A 17,433-nucleotide genomic window follows, 5' to 3' on the forward strand; every position below is an offset into this window, starting at 1 on the left:
CTGGTGAGACAACACACACATGGTTTGTCAGCTAACGTGGACCAAGATTTAAGAGAAAAAAATTCGGGAGCTTCAGAAAAATCGCACCGACTGTACATAAGTCATAGTCACGTGTATGTAAAACCAGCGCTTTTTTTTAGTATCAGATATTAACCAATTGTTTTTAATTTGTCAACTTTTGAAGTATCGCTTGAATCACTAAAATGTCAATTTTAAGTTGCAGGCCGCCACAAACAGCCTTGGAATCGAGCATTTACTTCGGCGCAATAACTTGCCTGGTCGTTTTTTGCAGAGAGAAAACAAAATCCCATTAAGTGCACAAAACATGAAGTACAGCTGTGCTCGCAAGCCACTACTCAAGGGCTTCCAAGTGAACTTTTGACGGATGCATGGCGGCATTAGTTTATTGCAGAGTTGCACAGGGCACTGCCATGCAGGATGGTTAGATAGGCTTTGCGACTTAATTGACGGTGAGATAAGCGTCTGCATCTGCTGATGCAGCATGAGGCATTTGACAGGCTGCTATCTACAAAATGAGAGGGCTGCGCAAATTGATAGCTGTAAGTGCACCGTAATGGTTTCCCTGCTTATAAATCGCAACCTCCTCACGCCCGACTGGGCTATGCTTAAAGATGCGTCAGCGGCTAGTGTTCATGCTGTGACCATCAAAAAGCATGAAGCCTTCTGCAATGCAGTGATAAACGAATGCAGCATATTATCTATCAAAATTCACTAGGAAGCGCTTCAGCAGTGGCATGTGAGTGCACATCTATTTCACACTTCATTTATTTCTCAGGCTTTTGTTTGAGCTCGGAAAAAATAATCGCGCAAATTTCAGCCCTAAATAAAATGCTTGATACTGAGGTAATTTGAGGAGGCCTAGAACTTAAATTTGACACATTAGCAATTCAAGCAACAATTAGAAGGCTGACCAATAAAATTCATTATTAGTAAGTAATAAAAAAATTATGGTTTTATGCACACACAATCGCTAATACAATTGGTAGGACTTTTTCTGAGCGCCTGGTTTCTTTTATTTTTTTCTCTTTTTCAATTTTGCTCCAAGTTAGCTGGGACACCCCACCCTGTACAAAGTGGAAAATTTTCATGTAAACTGTCTAGAGTGTTAGTTTCATCATGTGTGAAATTTAAGACACAGACATAAAATGAAGTGTGATACGATAAAAAAATGCCTGGAGACACTTTTGTAACGTTCCTACAAAGGGTACTTGCAGGTGACATCACTAATCCTGTGAAGTGACTCATTAGCTTCAGCAACATCAGTTAATATTATTAAAGGGGTCCTGCACCCCAAATTACGCATGTCGTTTTTATCGGCCATTTGCTTGCTATGGGTCTTGACTGCTGTGGCACCAGTGAAATCGGCGAGAGCAAAGCATTTCACAATATAATTTCTTTCCAAAGTGGGTTTCCGCATCAACTGCAACATCGTACGTCAACGATTTCTGCTGCCAAAAGTGAGGTACTGCTCAGCTGAAGCTGTTCATTTTGATTGGTTGAAAATAAAGAATGCATTGTGCACGCTTACGATGCATTGATTGTGAGGAATTTAGAAATTGTAATGTGATTAATACTTGTTAGAGCTGCGAAAATGACACCAATTCGTGCATCGACTGCAATTTCTGTCGTCCTCAACGCCACTGTAGTGCTGTCTAACGGTCTACGCAAGGCACTGCCTTCATCAGTATACCATACTTTGAAGGGCTGCATGAGGGCAAAACCATTCATTCCTTCAAGGCAAAACACAGAATTTCCCTGAACTGTTCACTGAGTGTGCGTGCGTTCCTCATTCCACTGCCTTCCATCCTGTGTTTCTGCATAGCCCTTGTCGCTGTCACCTTTGTGTGGCTATGGTGTAGCATCGATCTCGGTGACTTCCCTGGAACCTTTTATAGGGGCATGTCTGTACGTAACAATGCACAGCACGCCGCTTCCTCGTAGGAGCTCGCCTTCAAAGTCTGTCCAGTTGGTTGGTCCAGTCGGAGGAGCTCATCGTTTCTGACCCGTCCTGACCTCTCTTTGTCAACAGAAGGTCGTCTGCTAAACTGTGCAAAACCGAATTCACCAGAAAGTGTGGCGCCCGCTTGTGGCAGGAAGGCCACCATGTGCTGCAGGGCTCCGGTACAGCAAAATGTAAGCCGCATTTTGAATGAAAGCAACTGAAACCGAAAGAGTATGCCAATTTCTATCGTCTACTTCTATTTTGATTTGGAAGTTCAGTAACCTCTGCTTGCGAGCATCTCTCTCCAAACTTCTTTTTGCATTCATCTCAGGATAAAATAAGCAACGTGTTGCAACTTAAAACTATGTGGGTGAAATTGGGGTGCAGGGCCCTTTTAAGCCGTTATTCCAAACTGGCCGGGCACACATTACCCCAAAGTGTAGTGACAGGCAAAGATACTGCATCAGGAAAATTGCATAATACAATAGGAAGCCAGACAGCCACAAACAACACTGCTTTCTTCAACTGCACTATCTGCCCAGTCCTCTAAGCTGCCCCCCTGATTCTTTCCTGCTGAAGCTTTGAACCAACCAGCCTGAATAAGTACTCTTTTGCAAACAAACAGTAATTTGCTCCCTATCCAACAACACTTAGAAAAAGCGAGCAGTGTAGTTGAATCACTCTCTACAAAGAGTTTACGCTACACTATACAAACTTTAAAAACTGTTGCACCCTTTCGAGCATCCTTCTGTAATGCAACAAAAGTTGCCATCTACGACACTTGCCCTTTCTTTCTTTAATGCCATGCACGGTGCATATTCAGGGCACATCGTGTGCGCTATCAGTGTGACACAGTGTGACACAGGAAAGCGGCAGGCGCACAGTTTTTGAATAGGAAGTGCGAGCAAGCCGGAAGAAGATTCTTGTTGCACAACAGAAAGACACCCAGAAAGGTGTTTAGAGTGCAACACCTAACAGACATTTCCACAGTTGCTAAGAATTAAAAACACTCCTGGTGCACCCGAGTTCTCGAAACACCCTGGTAGATGTCACCATTAAGACGAAAGATGCAGTGGATTGGCACAGATCGAAGTTCACTAGACCGACACCTTGCACCACGGCACCTACAGACACTTCAGTGATCACCAGAAGAACCAAGATGGTGCAACAACGTACAAGTCATGCATGCGACACCTACACCGCTGATGCGGAGAAGAAACCTTCCCAGTGAGGCTTCCACACCACCAAAAGCAAACACAGAAACATTCCGAGTTGTAGAACATACTCACATGTCTGAGTTCGTCTTAAAGATCATGTTAGTAGCTAAGGTAACGCATCTCCTAATGACGAGTTAGAGAAAAAAGAAAAAAGAAATGGAACCTGTAGAGTTCTGACCAGCAGCAGTGAGGCTCAGTGTTCATGTCCTCCTTATAACACATGCTCATACATCTAAAAACAAACATTACAAAAAAAAAGAGTCATGCAGTTAGGCCTGCTTCAAGTTCGAGCAAGTGCAGCAAAATGGCTCACAAATGTTAAGATCAGCAAAAATATAGTAGTCTACCATTAATTCTGCTGGCTAAAGAAGCATGTCGAACATTACTACTGATCATAATTTACAGCTGGTAATGCCACAACAGAAAAGTAAAAAAAAAAAAAGAAAAGAAGCGTTGAATTGCTCTACACACTCAGGAATAACACCAAATAAGGCACCAGAAGCAAAAATGAAAAAAAATTGCGAAAGCATTGGCCCCCGTAAAATAGAGGCAAGTACTAATTAAAAAAAGCTAGACACAACCTAATGAATTCATTCTTGTTGGTTGATTTGCATGTACAGTAGACTCAATTTAAGATGAACTTGAAGGGATTGCAAGAACTTGTTCATGTTATCAGAAGTTCAGCTTATCAGAAGTGCCCCCAAAAAGTAAGTAATAGCTAGCCAACAACACTCACAAAAAGCGAGCAGTGTACTAGTTGCATCCAAATATGTTACTTGAAAAGAGTGCTTGAAGTAGTTTTAACAGTGGGAAAATAATTAATTACAAAAGGAGCACTTCAATGGTTCTGCATGACTGAAAATAGTGGCTTCAAGCACTGTATCTCGGTTTCATCCAATCTGCGATGGCAGTTTGTTGTTGTTCGGTAAATCAGTATGTCATAACAAATGAAGACATATTCACTATCAATCACGACAGCAGAACAACTACATCCAAGAATTCAGCCTAACAAAGTTCATCTTAATAGGAGCTTACTGTATAATCTTCTGCCTGTGCTCCGTTAAACCGCAGTTGCTAGTTTGCATCTGTGCATGCAATCTTTCATAAAGCCTGCGGTTTATCTGCAGGTTTGCTTAGAAATAAAGACCCGGCGACAAATATCAACTACCCATTCATTTCTTTTAGCTGTCAAACTGTTGGTCTCGATAACAAGCAAAACTCTGCAACAGACATACTCCATTTTGCGAGATAGTAAATGAAGAGATGCCACTACGTTCCAATGAAGATAAAATGCGCAAAGAATTCAAATCGTTAACAAAGAAACAAATGTTAAAAAAAAAAGATCAAGTGCGTGTTCGAGGGCAGATTACAAGCATTACGAGTAGTGACGTGCAAATAGCAGTACACGCAAAGACAAAACATCCACACATTCCTTGCATGCAAGCAATGGATAACTTTCCTGCGCAACTCGCAGCCTAGTTAATCCACGTTTTCTTCGCAGGGGCTGCAAATGCAGCACCAGAGATTTGTTCCTTCTAAAATATGACACATGCACTAATGGAACAACAACAGAAGGGGTGCAGTCAACACACACCGCATCGCAGATAATGCCGCCGACGTGATGTGTCACATGGTCCAAACAACGAAATGTCAAAGGAGACCTCAGGAGATCCAAAGTACTACAGTGCGCCGTGGCAGAGCTTTGAGAAGGAGTGCTGAATGGCAGGCAGAGTTGTGAAGTACACCGGACGTGGAACACACCTTGTCTTGGCATGCTTTCCTCATTCATGCTTCGCGCACCAAGTACAGAACTGGGAACCAAAAATCAAAGTGCACCCTTCCCTTCTCTCTCTCCTCCTGTGCTGCACTTTAGTTGCAACTGAAGGATGTGGATCCCTAGAATGTGATCAGCAAGACTGGAGGCAGCTCTCAGTAAAGTTGCTAAAATGAGAAATAATAATTGTTGGGGTTTAATGTCCCAAAACCACGATTTCATGATGAGAGACGCCGTAGTGGAGGGCTCCGGAAATTTTGACCATCTGGTGTTCTTTAACGTGCACCTATATCTAAGTACATGGGAAAATGAGAAATACCCAAAGGGACATTAAAGGGAAATACTAAGTTAATGTGGATTGTTGAAATGGCGTTCCAGAAATCTCGGTGCTTGTTTCATGCCAACGAAATGCATAGTTTGAAAGGAAATCCCGTTATATAGTTGTCTGCATACCGTTAGCGCAATTCAAACTGCCTACCTCCAAGAAACGGCCTTCTGACAAAGCATTTGCCTTGCCCACCCTTTGCTGCCAGACATAAGGCGCTACTGTGCAGCCAGGAAAAAATGGAACTTACGTCATTCTCAAGGGTCATATCACCAGGTTTTTTTTGGTTTTTTTTGTCCATGAATCAGACTGATATGCACAGCTTGCATTTCATTCCATATTGTAATTCACAGCAATTTTCTTTCTTTATCATGGATACTTTGCGTACTAGTGATTAACTGCACTGAAGCCATCAGGCCATAGTACAAGAATGTTCAACTGATGGAACAACTCGTGTTTGACACTTACCTTAATTTGTCTGTTCCTAAAGCGCTGCTGTGCATAATATTGATGTTTTAGACGTTCTCAAGCATTGCCCCTTCTGCCTGACATAATTGTTATTTACCTTTAGTGTCCCTTTCAGGGTGATCAGTCGTAACTTTCTTCGCATAGATGGAAATTCATGCTGACAGCTACACTCAGAGGCTACTAAACGAAGTAATCATGATAAATATAACAATAATAAAATAAAAGAGTTGCAACTTAGGTGCATTCCGGGGCGGCGCCAGGATTTTTTTACTGGGGGGGCACCCACGACAAGTGGGTTCCTTCAGGGGGGGGGGGGGGGCAGAGAGGCTGGGAACATATGCATTGTATTTTGACTATGCTTGCTCTTGGGGGGACAAAGGGGGGGGGCAGGCGGAAATTTTGGGGGGGGCTGGAGCCCCCCCAAACCCCCCACTGGCGCCGCCCCTGGGTGCATTTATATAGACCTCAAGCTACCCTGGTTGGCACTACTGCATTAGCATTCTCCAGCCATCGCTCTTGAAGATAGCACAATCACTTCCACAATGTCTTGCACGAGTCCACAATGGTTACGTCGAAGTGTACGTCTGACGGTGCTCTGTGCACCATGCGAACATGGGGAGCTTTACAGAGTATAGCTTTAACATCCCCACACAAACATCTAGACTATGAGGGATGCTGGTATAGGGAGCGGAGGCCTCTTGGTCAACCTTAACAAACTTCAGTTTCTGTCTGCAGCTTCTGCCACCGAGATATCCGTGTGATGCATGCTATAACGACAAATAACATAAGGTGGTGAGCAACATAAGATTACATGCATAGCTATCCTCATGTTTGTCGTGGCTTCTTGCTAAAAGTACCATGCTTCGAGACCATTGACAAATATTTCTTGTGTTGTCGCTTGATGGAAAATTAAAGACACAGAAGGAAAGAATGAAAAAGCGAAGCAAGAGATGTCAAAAGGATGACACCTCAATCTGGTGTAGACAGGGTGTCGACAAGGGTGTCGACAAGGGTGTCGACAAGGGTGACTTGCGAGAACTGTTGACTTGACTGATGTGCTAAGCTTCTCCAGCAGCGATGGACAACGGTGCAACAGACATCCAGCATCGGTCAGCATGCCGAGCTTGGTTGCCAGTTAATGCAATCGTCTGCAGCATAAGGATATCCTTGAACACTAAAGCCGTAACAGGGGGGAGAGGGGACACCCACTCAAATGCCGAAACAGTGAGAGGGAGACCCGTTTGGAATCACTGCGTGACAGAACTCTGGAAGCGCCACCCAGCTTTGCCAGTGGTCGGAGACAGTGCTGAGGAGTGCCGCACCTCCGATGACAGTCGGTGCGGCGGTCTTCAAAATGGCACGACCGTTCCCGTTGCAATGTCGTTCGTAGACACCGAGACCATCGCGAAGCCCAACGCAGGCATCAAAAACGTGGCATGTGCAGGAAAGGAGGCCCCCTCGTAGGCAGTGCAGGGAAAGAGGAGAGTGCAGTGGTCAGTCGCCGACGTCTGAATCACCGTCTCCGATGGCGTCCAGCAGGAGGAAGGACAGTGCCAGCAGGGCCGTGCCCGCCAGGTCGCCCAGGGCGGTCAGGTAGGGGATGGCCGAGTTGTCGGGATCCACCGCCCGGCTCCACATCCAGTGCACCATCACGTGGGCCACGTAGAGCAGAAGCAGCACCTGCAACAGAAGGCATTACAGCTGCACCCCTGCTGTGGACATCCTCAGATCAGGTATGGCCCCCCCGAGATGCAGCTACGTCACACCAAACCGGCCACTACTACTGGCTACTCACTATTGGGGCCTTGCAAGCAGCACTCGCCTCCGCTTGACCACTAAAACTTGGCTACTCAAGCCTGCAGCAATGAGCACACGCTCTAGACAGGTGTCGTAAGCTGTATGGTCAGTGACACTGCCACTGGAGAACATGTCTGAGCACGTGAGCGGGGCTATTTCTTTAGTTCTGGAGGCAATCGGCTGCCGCGCTTTGGCCGTCTGGGCAGAACCTCTCCTGCCCTCTTCGGCTGTATCCAAATAAAGGCGTATGAATCCTTTAATACAGTACAACCTTTCTGATACGGTCCTTGTTCTACCTCTTTCCCCAGTAAAATGTTGTCAAACCCTGGTTGCAGCAAATGCCTCATCAACATCTGTGTACACTTGATGCTTGTTACAAGGAACCATAATCATCCAGCAAGAAGAGACGATTATATCTAAAGAGACCATTATATCTAAAATCTACTCCATCAAAAAATCAGGGTTTACATAGTATGTCGTAAAATGCCGAGCTTCACACATGCAGCTGTCTAAATGGAAGGCGATCACAAAAGATATGATAACACTGAAACTGAAACAAATAAATAGCGTTGGGCTAATATTCGGGCGTTTCAATTATTCGAACGAATATTACAGTATTCGAATTCACTTCGATACGAATTTAGATTATTCGAAATTTCGAACTATTCGAAATGAACAAATATATGTATAAATTTGACCGCACATAACCCACTGTAAAGGTGGCTTCACTGCAGCGTCTGGTTGCTGTGCCGTGAAACAACTCAACCAGGGGAACTCTGAACTGCCGCGAAGCCACACCTCAAGGTTAAATGTACATATTTTTCTAAGCTTAAAAGCATGTTTATATGGGCTTATATGCGCTAAGTATAGTAATTTTTAAATTGTAACACATTGAACCACTTATAACTTGCACCCTATACAAATCTTGATACCATTCAAGACTGCTTCCACTTCATTTCAGATCAAAAAAGCGACATTCACTCATACCTAGTTCCAATCCTTAAAAATATTGTGCAAGGGTCATGACAAAAATGCTCATTTTTCTTAATAATATGCGGTAAATACTATTTGAACTATTCAATTCGAAATTATTCAACCAAATCACTATTTGCTTCGGATTCGCTTCGAACCTCAAATTCACTATTTGCCCATCCCTACAATTGATAACAACTACAATAAATAATTGATGAACGCATTTACATCGTAATCATTCACCCCATGGCATGACATCTGCCATTTTCTAGGCACTGGTTGCCAAACAACAGCTTCATACGGCATACCAGAGTTGTAAACTCCTGTACAACAAGATTAATGATCAGTCCGTATCCTGTCATGTTGGCAACCTGGCGCGTGTGTACCACCGACAGTGGCGCAAAACATCGACTAGTATATAGTTTGCTTTTCACACAGAATTGTGCTCAGTAGAATAAACTGTCCGAATATTTAAAAATCTTTCACGAGTGACAACCATAGTCAAACCCATACCACAAACTAGGGCTGTGATACGAGACAACTACAACTCTGGGCACGCGTCTGACCTACGTTACACTGCAATGCGAGACAGCTTGACCACATCACGCACTTCGCTATCCGTACACCGCGAATGGCAGCCTATTTTAAACGTGAATTGATGCAATAACAAAGGACTTGCATAACAAACCATATTGTGATGACGTTCTTATATGTTGTGCCAGATCCTGACACACTTCTTTCTGCTTATTAATGATGGGAGGAGTTTTGTATCAATAAAGTAGCCCGCAATGAACGTGGGAGATGATTTCCTTGGCAGGCACGTCTGTCTGCCCCCGACTGCCAGGAGGTCGAGAGTCCAGTCTACTGACCTGCAGCACGGCAGCGGTGAGGTAGACCATGAGGAAGATGGGAGTGACCGACGTGTGGCCAGCCTTGAGCAGCCGGATGCCGTACGTGAACACCAGATGTCCCGGAACCACCATCAGCAGCAGCACACGAGCAGTGCGTGCGTGCACACCTGCAGCATAACCGTGTGCAAAAAGAAAGTTTAATTACGGGTTTAACATGCCAAAAGTACCAGTTCAATTAATAAGGCGTGCCGTAGTGGGGATTCCCAGCAAATTTTCGCCACTTGGCATCTTTGATATGCACAGGAGCATTCTTAACCCATTCGCTTCTGCTCACTCGGCGCGATTTCCCTCCCTGTATTCTGCACTCTTAAAATCCACAGTAACTTAAAAGCCTGAGTGGACAAAGCCCAATTTTATGTGCAGAATCACAATTGTGAGGGGTGCTGTAGTGGATGGCACTGAACTTATTTTAGCCACCTGTGGTTTTTTTCAAGAGAACCTCCATTTAAGTACACATTCATTTTCACTCTGATCAAGACATGGCCGCCATGGCCATGAATTGAACCCCTGCCCTCATTCTTAGCAGCAAAGCACCACGGCCAGTAAGCCATCACAGCCGGTAAACTGAAACTGTTGCAGTTGGCCTCTGAGGGAAAAAAAAAAAAAAACTCACTTTTGCCAAAGAAGGCCGAGAAGGGGTTCAGGCAGACGGACGGGTCCGAGGCAGGCAGGAACCCCAGCGTCGCCCTCTGGTGCAGAAAGGTGGATATGCGGCTGGCCTGCACTGCCACAAGGTTGCCGCCCACGCCTGCGTGCGGCCACAAGGTTTAGACCCAACACCTTTTTGCACTGTATCTTCTGTGAGAAGTCTTTAAAGGGGTACTGACACAAAATGTTGCGGCCAAGATAGCCTGCGGGATCGATTCCCGTGAACATGCGTATATCATCTACCAAATCTCAACAGCAAATAGCTTAGAAGATCATTTCTATGAATTTTGTAGTTTACATGCACAATCCAGCACTATGTGCCGTGCCTCACGACATTGGCATCATCTAAGGTGACCTGAAGGTGACCCCAACTTCCGAGACATCAACACTGTGGCCGAGGTCCAAGCTGGTGCAGTTAGTATCATGACATCATAGTCGCCGTTGCGCTTTTGCCACACTTGCGCCAGCAGGTGGCTGCTTGCGAGCCCACGACCGTCGTGAACGTGTGGAAAGCGTAGAACCCTCAAGAAAGTCATTGCCACCTGACGACGATGCTAGCGACAACGATGACGGCACAGCACATGCAGCAGGCAAAAGAATGCCAGCAGACAATGCAGACAGCGCAAAAGTGCATCATAGTTCTGTGTACTGTTTCACATGCTAGATGGCGTTACTTGCACTCGGTGGCTTGTTGTTTTCGGAGCTCTTCTGACCCGACACTGAGATTGGTCCGTAATGAACAGACTACAATTAATTATTTGTCGTGCACTGCAGCAAGCAATGTGCCATGTTATGGCTAATAGGCCCCCAGCAACACATTTCAGCAAAAAATACCAAACCAAAATTTTTGTGTCAGTATCCCTTTAACAAAGGCCTGTTTATCTATGAAGGTCAAGCAAAGAAAGGAAAGAAGGCAAGGGGAGACTACATACAAGGCTGTTGCTGTTATGCTTGCTGTGCGGCTACAACTGCCCAAAAATTAAATGCGCAGCATTACTTTCAACTCATTAAAGTGATTAAGTGGATAGTTCAGTGGAAGATGTTCTCAATGTTAGAAACATGGCAGGTGCTGCCGAGGACGCAAAGTGATCCTACCGCCGCCTACACACACTGCCTGCAGTGAGACGGTAGGCTTTGAATCATCAACAAGCTCGCTGGCGGCAAAACAATCGGGATGTTTGCATGCACGGCAATGCAAAACAGCGTGCATTTGTGCATGACGGTGTGCATTTCACACCACTGTTATGCTGCATTAGAAGTCGCGAGGGTCGAGAGTGCTTTCAAGTGATGAGATGAAGAGAACTTCACTCTCCACGCCGTTTGGTCACGAAACAGAAATGAGGGTCACAGATCTCTTGCATGAGTAAAGGTACATAGATGCGAGCATTTGATTATTATTTCTGAAAGTTCAACATTATATGAGAAATTCAAGCACATGCGCACACAGACGTGCACTGGCAGACCAATCTACAGCATTTTTACTCAAACCTAGCTAAACATACTCAATTAAAGAGCTGAAACCTATACTTTTACTCGTTGACAATTGAATTAAGGTACAATCTCTTGCCACTGTGCTCTGTTCCTCCAAATAAATTTCCAGAGACACCGATACGCTGAAACTATGCCTTCATACTTGGTGTTATGTCTAAAATGACGTCACATGACTTCCCCACGTCACGTGCAACTATAATTTGCCACCACGTCTGCACAAGTTTTCCTGGAATTAGTAAACGGTGCAACTGCAACTGGTAACACAGCCACACTAGTCAACCAGTATCTCTGCATGGCCAGTCCAGGTGAATAAAGGCATAGAATGCGAAGTGAGCAACACGCACCGTTTATGACAGGCTGGAAGACAGCAATGCCATGGAAGCGGGAGACAGCAAAGTCCAGAATGCATCCTCCCACACTGCACAGCAAGCAAAACAGCAATGTTTACTCTGCACTACATCGATGTGCAAGAGGATGTCACTGGCATAAGAAGCACAAACACACACGCGGCTCACACCATAATGCACCACACGTGATTAGGGAACCAGTTTCCCAGGACTGTGGTCGGTGCACAGGGCATATTTGCATAAAACATGCTTTTTGGGGGTCAAGTGATTCGCTGATTGGTAACAGTTTTGCATCCCGAAGAAACACAAATCATGAGCACACAAATGACTGTCATGGAGCAATGTGTGTCGTCGGGGTGTACTGACATCATTTTACATTTTTCTTCATTCAGTGATGCTACCGAGGACTCCTAATTTGGAGCAATTTTTGGAGCAGCAAAATTTCCGTTTTGGAGCACTTTGGAGCAGCAAAATTTTCATCTTGGAGCACTTTGGAGCAGATAATTTTACATCTGGGAGCACTCTGGAGCAGCGAATTTTACATCCTGGAGTGCACTACAGAAGCATATTGCATTAACATTCAAGCACCCAAATATTATTATGGGGCTCTTATGAAGGCTAGAAATAATTTGATTCATAGCAAATCTCATGGAAAAAATCATCTCAGGAGTCAGGAGAACTCCATATTTCACTCGCTAATGAAAAAATAAAAGCTCATGCAGTTGAGTGTTCTGGATTAACCTCTTCGGCGATTATTTTCGACACTAGCAAATAAACAGAATACCAGATCAATAAAATTGCACTTTATGAAATAACACTCTAAATACATCTATGTGGTTATCAGCAGACATTGTAGACAAACGCTGTGATGTACAGCAGTGCCTCAATGCCAAAGAGCCAAACTATCCCTAATGCATTCCCCTAAGAAAACTCCAAGGCGAAAGCCAGGTTCTTTTTCTTCTCGATTGATGGGTTGATCCTCCCCATCCCTCCCTGCAAGCTTTCTGCACCTCACCTTGTTTTGCGCTAGCTCCATGATTGGCGCACCGATTACGGAAGCAGTGTAAAGCGACGATGTCATGTGATGGCGTCATCACGTGACATCACGATATATGACGCCATGATGACGTCACAAGTTTTGATGATCTATGACGTGATGATGACGCCATCACATGATGATTATTTTTTGCATCAATTGATTGACGCCGCCGACGGTCAATTTTCGTGTTTGATAAAGCATCTAAGGCTTTCGCATTAATATTGCGTATTGAACGTTAACAGCCTGGCCTTACAGACCAAACTGTCCTCCACCATGTCACCTCTGTGCCATGCGCTTATCATCCACTTCACAGAGTGAAATGGCTCCTCAACTTTTTTAAAATTTTTATTGTGATAGAAATTATATGGAAACTCTCGGCAAATTTTTGCCGTTGCCGTAATTTTCTGTATAAAGTCCAAATTATTAACATCACCACGCGCATTCTAGCCGCGGGTAAAAGCTCGCAAGTGCTGGCGACGAACGCGGCTGAAGCGGAGATTAAGCTAGCCGGCCATCTGTCTCCGTCGCACGGACAGCGCTTGAGATAGCATCTTCCCGCGTGTGGGCCTGCAGTCGATTGCTCATCAAACAGAGAGGAAACGCCCTGCCCGTTTTTCGTAAGGAGCATGAAGGGACGCCAGGGGAGCGAAGGAAGGGGGGGGGGGAGGGGACCGCATCGTTCGAAGGGCGCAGTCGCTTGCGCGCGCACTATTTCGAGGCATCAGGAGACAGCTCGTAAACTTGCTGTGCTCTCAACGCTTACTTTGCGTTTAGAGAACTCAGAGCAAGAAAACGCTTCGGTTCCTGGAGCGGCCATATCCCCTTAAACCAGTGTTTTGTTAAGTTACCCGAGATCAGATCCAAAAGAGTTAGCTGCTAGCCTTACTTCGTTTAACAATACAGTTTGTTGGTATCGTTGCTTTGCCCTTAAGCAAAACTGAGTTTTTTTAAACGTCAGCTATTGACCCCCGAAAGTGAGGGGCAGACGTGTAACATGGCGTAGCCGCTTCACTGTGGGCCGTCAGCGACGGGCCCGCTACTGACAGCTCCGCATCTGCAGCTGCTCCGACCAGGAGATATGCTTTTACTAATGAGATGACATTTTTAAAAAAGCAAGCAAAAAATTCGAATTGGAACCCTAGCACGTAGCTCGAAAGGGCAGGGCCTTTTAGGGGGTATTTACCGCAGAGTGACTAGAAACTCGGACGCGTGCTGGCGGAAGGGAAAAAGCTCTTCTGGATGAAGATCCATGGATAAAGTATATCTGAAGAAAAGTGTCAATGCGTTTCCACCATTCGCGTGCTCTTCCATAAAGGCGGAGCAAGGTAAATTCGATATTGTCCCATATATCTACTGCTAGCGATCCCAGATTTCATTCCGCGATGTCCGGAAACAGAAGTGACAGACATTTTAGCGGCACGCATGTAGTTATTACTGAACATTGCTTTCCTTACGTGCCGTGCGACGCTTGAAACGAGCTATCAGCAGCATTTCTGGAACAGACGACGTCCGCCAATGAACCGCCGTCGCACTTTCTCGCTACCGATAGGCCTAGACGTCACGAGCCTCTGCTGAGAGCACGTTTTGCTGTCGAGCCGACTTGCAGAACAGAAGCTGCGTCGGCACCGTGCATGGCATCGTGGCTTACTCGGGACGCACGCGCGAGTGCTATTTATTCAGCGGAATAATTCTTGGTCCATGGTTGCGACTTTGGCAGCCCCAAGATCAAGCTGCACATGTTCTGACGCGCCGGCGGTGCGATTGCCGGTGATAGACGCCCCCAAACCCGAGACTTTGGCGCAGTTTGGCGCAATTTGCGTCGATATTATCAGGATGGCGAAGTAAATACAATGTGGCGCACTTTGGCGCAAGTGACACAGGAGTGGAATCACTGTTCATTCCTGTTGCATTAGATGGAGCTCCAAGAGCTCTAAAAATTAAAGAAATGCTCATAATCGCCAAAGAGCATAAAATACTTTACTGAAATAGTACTTTTTCATCAAACCAGTTCTGATTTTAGTACCCGGAAACCCCCCTAACACACTTTGACACACCACACACGCATGCACACACAAAAAAAAAAATCATAATAACACTAATAATAATCTGGGCACAAGTAATACTATGCACGTTTAATCTTGAAATGTGGTTTCATGGCAGTGTGAATTTACCCTTGAGAGCCTGTTTCGCAGCAAAGCAGCCACACAATGCAGTGAAACTACCTTTCCACAGGGGGGAGAGTAGGGGTTACTTGGGTAATAATATATATGTCTATTCATACTTCGAAACGAATTCATATAGTACTGTTACATTCATTCGAATATTCCAAATGTTCGAATATTCGCACACGTGTAGTCATGACTATGAGAGAAGTAGAAAACGATACTGCATAGTGTCATTATAAATATGGACAGCTGTGAAAGGGGGAGATCAACTATGCAGATAACTTGCCCAGCTCCTCTGAAGTGACCGGTGCGCACTCACCCTAGTCTGCTGCTTCTGCAAGAACGGGGACAGTTACGGCCCTAGCTACCCCAAACTACTAGGAGGAATCCATGCTGTCCCAAATGGCAAAAACGTTAAAGCCTATTTCGTGCAAAAAAAAAAACTTGGCAAAGCTTGCATTAAGCCGTGCAAGGCTTGAAACAGCGAAACTGGACGATTCCGAAGACTAACCTGGTTGCTTCTAGGTTGTTTCTAGGCCTTAGCTAGGTGATGCAGGTTGTTTCTAGGCTTCTTCTAGGTTGTAGCTAGGCTTTAGCTAGGTGATGATAGGTTGTTTCTACGTTGTTCCTCAGTGCAGAGAGGTTCGAGTTAACCACAGACATTCACAGACACGACATGGATGTCCAAACTGCAGAGACAGAACCTCGCGCTGAAACCAAGCATTTGCACCTCTCATAGACCTACGGGCACATCGTCGTTAGCATAGGCCTTCCATCACTTCGGGGTCTTCTCGCAGCCGCTAGGTGGTGCAGGTAGTTTCTAGGTTGCCTCTAGGTCGTTGCTAGGCTTTAGCAAGGTGATGCTAGGGTGTTTCTACGTTGATTCTCAGCGCAGAGAGGTTCGATGATGATGATGATGTATGGGTTTTAATGGCGCAAGGGCCATGCTTGGTCAAAGAACGCCACGAACAGTGGTGAAAGGTAACAATAATCCGTGATTTACAATATATAAGGAATGTCAGTAATGATAGTGTTACGTGGCGGTATACGGGACTAAAATTCCGCGTGCTGAGGCGGGTAAAACATATAAGTATTAAAATCATGGGGGCAACGTGAAATGTGTGTAGCGGGAATGGGTGGCTCTGCTTGTGGTGATACAACTATGGTGGAGATATATGGCATTAGCACGAATGCCTCGTCAATGCCCTTGAGTCCAAGGGCCGCGAGGCAGGTGCTTTCTTTATGTAGTTACCGCAGCAGCGACCTCTAATCAGAGGTCGACCTCTATTCAGAGGTTCGAGTTAAACTGCAGACAGTCACAGACACGACACAGGATGTCCAAACTGCAGAGACAGAACCTCGCGCTGAAACCGAGCGTTCGCACATCTCATAGATCTACGGGCACGTCGTCGTTCGTGTAGGCCTTCCATCTCTTCGGGGTCTTCTCACAGCCGCGGTTGCCTTTCCCGTTCCTTAGTATTTTCTCGTATGCACTCGGGGTCTTCGGCTCACCGCCATCGCTTCGCAGCCATTTGTTGGGCTAACTGTTGCCTTCTTCATTTTTAGTCGACCAGTGGGGAACAGTGGGATTTACCCAATTTCTGTGGCACATACCCGTTTATGATGATGATAGTTTTTTGGTTCACCAGACAAGGAACGATTTGCTAAACAGCTTCGCTGTTAAAAAGGCACGAAAGTAGGCTAGTCCCTTCAACGATAGCATGTGCCTTTATGTCGTCCAGTTCTACAGAAGATTTTTATCGAATTATGCCTTGCACTGAACCGATGTTTTTTTTTTTTTTGGCAAGTTCAGGTAAACTGAGTTGGATGGTATTTCGGATTGTCCCTCTTTCGGGATCATTCAGAGCTCACTTCTGTGGTATTATTTATGGAGAGTTGCGAAAATTGTGGTTCTGAGTAAAGAAAGCATTTTTTCCTTAGGAAAATATGAAATAAACCAATCAAGTGACTCATTTCGTTTGAACAATAATTCCATTCGAACAGTTTCCCATTTAGTGCTGAGATTCTACCGTAGATGGAAGCATCAACAACGCCAGCTTGTGCTTTATGTACACGATGGAGATGACACGTGCCTGGAGATGACCATTGCAGAGATGACAGGCGTCCACCCGGTGTAGAGCACCTCCTGGGTGTGAGGGTTGGCACACGCCAGCATGCCCCACAGGGGAAGCAGCAATGCCACCGCCACCAACACCACAACCACCAACCACGTCTGGTGCACCTCTGCAGAAAACAATAAAGGACATGCCACAAAGGTCATTCCTACAGTGTTCTCTGTCGTAGTGTTACCGCCAT

The 17,433-nt window shown here is 45.4% G+C and overlaps 1 protein-coding gene across 5 annotated transcripts in view; it reads right to left on the reverse strand.

Annotated features, from left to right (window-relative positions):
• Positions 1–17,433, reverse strand: part of LOC119395776 (solute carrier family 41 member 1) — a 61,398-nt gene that overhangs the window by 6,972 nt on the left and 36,993 nt on the right. For 3 of the 5 annotated variants that reach the window (XM_037662783.2, XM_037662782.2, XM_037662781.2), the window contains 5 exons: positions 17,211–17,361; positions 11,911–11,984; positions 10,041–10,175; positions 9,386–9,534; positions 6,180–7,427 (listed from right to left, as the gene is read on the reverse strand). In XM_037662783.2, the coding sequence (XP_037518711.1) occupies positions 7,242–7,427; positions 9,386–9,534; positions 10,041–10,175; positions 11,911–11,984; positions 17,211–17,361 (695 nt within the window). In that variant the 3' untranslated portion in view covers positions 6,180–7,241. Of the gene's footprint in view, positions 1–3,252; positions 3,304–6,179; positions 7,428–9,385; positions 9,535–10,040; positions 10,176–11,910; positions 11,985–17,210; positions 17,362–17,433 lie in introns of those variants that run through there. The other 2 variants (XM_037662785.2, XM_037662784.2) reach the window with 1 other exon arrangement.

Source organism: Rhipicephalus sanguineus, chromosome 6 (genome assembly GCF_013339695.2).
Source record: "Rhipicephalus sanguineus isolate Rsan-2018 chromosome 6, BIME_Rsan_1.4, whole genome shotgun sequence".
In the NCBI taxonomy this organism is placed as follows: Eukaryota; Metazoa; Arthropoda; class Arachnida; order Ixodida; family Ixodidae; genus Rhipicephalus; species Rhipicephalus sanguineus.